This window comes from Salvelinus namaycush, chromosome 42, assembly GCF_016432855.1.
Source record: "Salvelinus namaycush isolate Seneca chromosome 42, SaNama_1.0, whole genome shotgun sequence".
NCBI lineage: Eukaryota > Metazoa > Chordata > Actinopteri > Salmoniformes > Salmonidae > Salvelinus > Salvelinus namaycush.
The window spans coordinates 15,162,881-15,167,934 of NC_052348.1; the positions used below are offsets into that span (position 1 = coordinate 15,162,881).

The 5,054-nt window shown below is 45.8% G+C and overlaps 1 protein-coding gene across 1 annotated transcript; it reads right to left on the reverse strand.

Annotated features, from left to right (window-relative positions):
• Positions 1–303: 303 nt before the first annotated feature.
• On the reverse strand, positions 304–1,662 carry LOC120035083. Its single transcript, XM_038981851.1, has 3 exons — positions 951–1,662; positions 680–761; positions 304–490 (listed from the first exon to the last, which is right to left on the reverse strand). The coding sequence occupies exons 1-3, from the start codon at positions 1,650–1,652 to the stop codon at positions 372–374; spliced, it is 903 nt and encodes a 300-aa protein (XP_038837779.1). The 5' UTR covers positions 1,653–1,662; the 3' UTR covers positions 304–371.
• Positions 1,663–5,054: the final 3,392 nt, after the last annotated feature.

Consider the following 5,054-nt stretch of genomic DNA (forward strand, 5'->3'; position numbering starts at 1 on the left):
TTCGTATTTACAATGACAGCAGGTTAACTGCCTTGTTCAGGGGCAGAATGACGGATTTTTACCTTGTCAGCTCAGGGATTTGATATAGCAACCTTTCGGTTACTGGCCCAACGCTCTAACCACAAGGCTACTTGCCACCCCAAGTCCTGCCAACTCAAAAACTGCACAATAAATGTGTAACCAAGGGGGAACTAGCACATTTCTCTGAGAAAAGCTGCTTCAGTGCTACCAATCATCCAAAACACTTGAAACTCTTGTAAAATAATTTGCATTTATTTGATCAAATAGACTTTGAAAGGGTAAACATGCAGAAATTCCTCTTGTCAAAAGTCTTGCTGTTACAAAAGTAGTTCTTCATGCAGCGTAACAGGTTACAGGTTCTTCTTGGTGAAGCGCCTGAATGGCTTCATCATTGCTGAAAAGACCCTGACAATCAAGGATCGTTTTTTGATAGGCTGAGATATGGAGGGAGAAACCTCTCCAACTGGAGCTAGAAACACAAGAGAAATGGATGGGGTAAGAGAGAAAGAGAAATTGAGCGAGAGAGAGAGAGAGAGAGAAATACAGTATAATAATTTTGAAAAATAACAGTGCTATGAGTTTGGTAGGCATACTCTATGTTTCTAACACACACCTAAACAAAACTACAAGCTATAGCAGAGCTCTAAAACATCCTTACCTATGCAATGTCCATCAGTAGAGGGAATCTCAGTCTGTTCCTGGACTGAATGGCAGTCCTTTTTGTTTTCTCTCTTGGAACGCTAACAGGAGAAAGGTAAAGAAAATGGTACAGAGAATAAATAAATAAATAAATGGAACACTTCTGAATCCAAGGCAACAATTTAGTGATGAATAAAACATATTTATCGCATGTATGTGTCTTATCATAGCCACATCAATAACATCAGCACCTAACTGGAACAAAAAAAAAAGCTAACTCCCTGCTATACCTTGAAGTGGATCCTGAGTTTGGTCATTGAAAAGCAAAGGAAGCTCCTTCTTGCTTTCTGCTCAGCCCCCCTCTCTGTCTCAGCCTGGTCTGATGGGTTTGTTGCAGCAGAAGCTGGTCTTGATGCCTCCTTGCATCCCTGTACCAGCTGCTGGGTCAAGGACTTTACCAGGACTCTGTCAAATGCAGGGTCCTGGGAGGAAATAGCTGCTTGCAGGGTGTTATAAGAGCCAAACTCCTCCATGAGGTTTTTATGTACACCTCTGAACACCCTGTGGATGTGCAGGTTCTGGGAATATGGCTGTGTCCTGGAGAATCTGGATGCAGCACAGAACTCAGACAGGACTGGTCTGATGAGTTGCTGAGATGTTTCTGTCATGTCTGCTGCCTGTTGGGAGGGTCCATCTAGGGCTGAGGGTCTGATCTTCGATAGCAACCGTATCACCAGTATGGTGACCAAACACATGACATCATCTTTGCTGGAGTCCATCAAGTACTGCAGTAGGAATGCAGTGGCACTGCTGATGTCCGGGGTGATTAAGAGCTCCCTCAGATGGCCAGAGCTGCTGGGGATGCACACCTCCTTCTCTTCAATGTCAATCCCATCTCCCTTTGGTACCAAAGAGGTTCCCTTGCTGGTGAAAGACGGAGTGGATGATCGAAAAGAGGCTTTAGCACTCGGTGGTCGGCTGCTGTCAGTCATTGGACTGTTACGATGCAGGGGTTCATCTGTGTGTGCCATCATCTTTGTCTTTAGGTCACTTGTAGAAATCTCTGGCATTTTAGAGTCCCTTATGTCGATGCAGGAGCTCCTGACTATGGGGCAGGTCAGATCAAAAGGCACTTCGTCAGGGATGGGAGTGCCAGGGAGGTTGATCTCTAACTCACACTCTGACCTAGGACCCTTTGAAGAGCTGGACAAGGAACTACGACCCTTTAAAGAAGTGGACAAAGATGAACAGGTTCTAGGGATGTCTTGGCAGACTTCTTCACTGTCATCCTCACTTTTCTCAACCTCCTTCAGCATAGTTCCTACCATATCGTTGATCTGAAGGAGCTCCCTGGAATTCTTCATTCGCCCTAAGTTTGAGATTTCACTCTGGATAGCAACCAGGATTTCCCCAAGGGTCTCTTTGGAAGAAGCATTTTCTGTCCTTTCGGATCCGGATGGCTTCAGCCCTGTGAAGAAATCCTTAAGTGTGTTCTTCATACTGACGCAGATGGTCTTAGCTGTTGACCAAAGCTTCTCCTCTGATATTTTAACACTCAATTCAGTATCATCCAGTTGGGAGCCCCCGTGGGAGCACTGCGAAACTTTCCCACTTCTTTCCAGTAGCACAGTGCCAGTGGACTCATTTTTCTGGAAAATAGTCGCCATTCCTTTGACAAAGGTTTCCACTAATCCAGAGGCTGTATTTTGAGAGGACATGGAGGCAATCTCTGATGGCGAGCTAGATGATAAGCCAGCCTGCGGACTTTTCTGAAGACCAGTATGGCTGATCTGTGTGATAAAGGAATGACTGGATCTCATCAGCACTTTACTCACTGCCTCTTCTGCCTGAGTCTGAAAGTCATTGCTAGAGAGCTTCTTAATGCTCTGAATCAGACTAGTAGAGGACTGTGATTCTGACACTCTCTTCTGAGCTCAGTTGAGAACATTGAGTACTCACACTCAAGTCTTCATTGGGTGAGGGTGACTGGGAAATAGTATAGTCATCAAGCTCTGATAGGACACCATCAACCAACCAACAAGCCTCTAGGGACTCATCAGATGAACTGACAACGTCCAAGGATTTACTCTCCACTTTTGATAACTCTGACTTGTAGATGGAAAAAACACTGCTAAGAACTTCTTGAGTACTGGTATCCAGATTGGAGAGACAGAGAGCTGATATTGGTTGGCTCTCACTGGGAACTCTACTAAGTTTGGTGCTGGGTAACTGGACCTCAACAGTTGAAACAGTTGCCTTTTCCAGGGTGTCTGAAGACTCCTGAAGAGAAGCATCCTTAGCCACACCTTCTTCTCGAGCGGATAGAGTTAAAAGGTCCCTCAGCTTTGCTCGTATAAGGCCGTAGAGTGTGCGGGCTGGAGAGAAGGTTATCTTCTGTGAAGACCCTGTTTTGTGGTCATTTACAGGAACTGGCCAATCAACTGCTTCACATGTGCCTTCAAATGATGCTATCGTCTCCATGCCTCCCACAAATGCCTTAACAATCACCGTGGCAGTGGAGGTTACAGATGTCAGGGCTGTAGAGCTGGTATTCAGGGGTGCTTCAGTAAAGCTAGGAGCAGCACTAGAAGGCCTAGAGGAAGGAGCCATGCCAGAAGAGCTGCTGACTTTCCTTGTAAGGATGGTGCTCACCGCCTTGAGGGCTTTAGACTGAAAGTCGGGGCTAGAGAGGGTCTGAAGCTTTCTGGCCACCACACTGGTAGAGGATCCAGTCTCTTTGGGAAAGTGAGTGGTTCCTTCTTTCCCAGATGGACACTCAACATCAAGGTCACATTGAAGATTGGTCAGAAATTTAGACCCCAAGATTGTCATCTTCTTGGCCAGGTCCTGTGCCATTTTGTCCATTGTGCCGACAATGGCATCCAGCACATCATCGGTCACAGGGTCCATGAGGGGCTCGATAAACCCTACCCACTCTGGCTCAGACGTTTTGCTCTGTAGCTCGGCCAGGATCTGCACCGAGGCTACCCGAATGACCTCCTTGCCTGCTGCTATGTCCTGACTGTCCATAGGGGGGCAACTCCCCGATGTGGCCTGAATGGCCACTGAGAGGCCAGAGTTAAGCTGGTGTACTACCTCCCCCACGATAGCACAGCTCAACTCGGAGGAGCTGGAGGAGGTGGGGTTGGAGTGACCCTCAACCAGGGATATCAGGAGGCTCTCTTCCGTTACCCCCAAAAAGAGCCTTCAGAGGCTCCTCCATGAGGGGAGCCTCTCTAGTTGCAGGCAAGCTCTGCAATGAGGTCTGGGACCTTGAAGATAAACACACAATCACCACTTATGCCATGCAAATGTGACCAACTGGTATCTTATCTGGGTCATTAGTGAGCCTGAAAACCAAATTAGAGCAATGATGGTTTACTTCTCATACCATCGTAGTTCTAGAAGCCTAAAGCCAACTGACACCATTTTTTGCCTGATTTTTATGTTTATACGACATCAGAATATGACTAATTCTGAAAGGCATGTACCTGATCTATTTATTCATAGATTACTTTATGGCTTACCCAGTTAAAAATGACTTGCACCTGGACCCACCCCCTCAGGGGCAACATTTCTGACCAGAACTTAAAACTACAAGGTATGAATTCCAAGTTAATAATTTATGATAATAATTTCAAGACCTGACCCATACTTAAGTTCAAATATTGCTGTGAACATACCTCTTAGGCGACCAGCATGATGATGAGGTTCTGCGAGTGGATTTTTGGCGGCACCCTGCACTGCCATTCCTCCTCCTCTCCTTAGTCCAGTAGTTCATCTCACTGATCAGCAGCCTTTTCTCTCTCTCATCCAGACTGCCTAAGGAATCCTCAGACCCTGTCAGAGAGCACTGGGATTCTGGGGAGGTTGCCCCACTCCTCAGGTTCACCCCCATGATACGAGCTAGCGCTGGTAGGAGAATGCGGAGGGCTGTCTGGGTCACGACCTTAACAATCTTCAGACACAGCATGGAGAGCTGCTCGAATGTCAGCTATGACCAACAAAAAGAGTAATGTTTTTGCCAATCAACCAATTCCATGACACCATTCCCTATATATCTATAGTGCACAACTTCTGACCAGAACCTTATGTGGAGAGACTTACGTTATTTTTCATGCCATGCTGAATCACTCTCCATTGGCTAGAGAAAAGAAAAGAAAGGAAACATATTTTAGCTGCACACTGGTGTTGAGTTAGTGGAGTCACTAGATAGCCATGTTAGGGATAATAAAAGTGTATTTAATTAAGCTATTAGCAAGTACATGAGTCATTTTGTTCTTGATTTACAGCAAGAGTTAGGGGTGTGGTTACAGTGATGTTAGGGTTAGGTGTAGTGTTTAAAATCCCATTTGTGGTTAGAAGGTGCACTATGACTATAAATTCAGATAAGT

Excerpts from the sequence above, each read along its gene's own strand:
- LOC120035083 (XM_038981851.1), bottom strand. The coding sequence starts at position 1,652 with ATGACTGACAGCAGCCGACCACCGAGTGCTAAAGCCTCTTTTCGATCA. Across the intron at positions 762-950 it reads AACTCAGGATCCACTTCAAG|CGTTCCAAGAGAGAAAACAA; the intron begins GTATAGCAGGGA and ends TTCTCCTGTTAG. Across the intron at positions 491-679 it reads TACTGATGGACATTGCATAG|CTCCAGTTGGAGAGGTTTCT; the intron begins GTAAGGATGTTT and ends TTGTGTTTCTAG.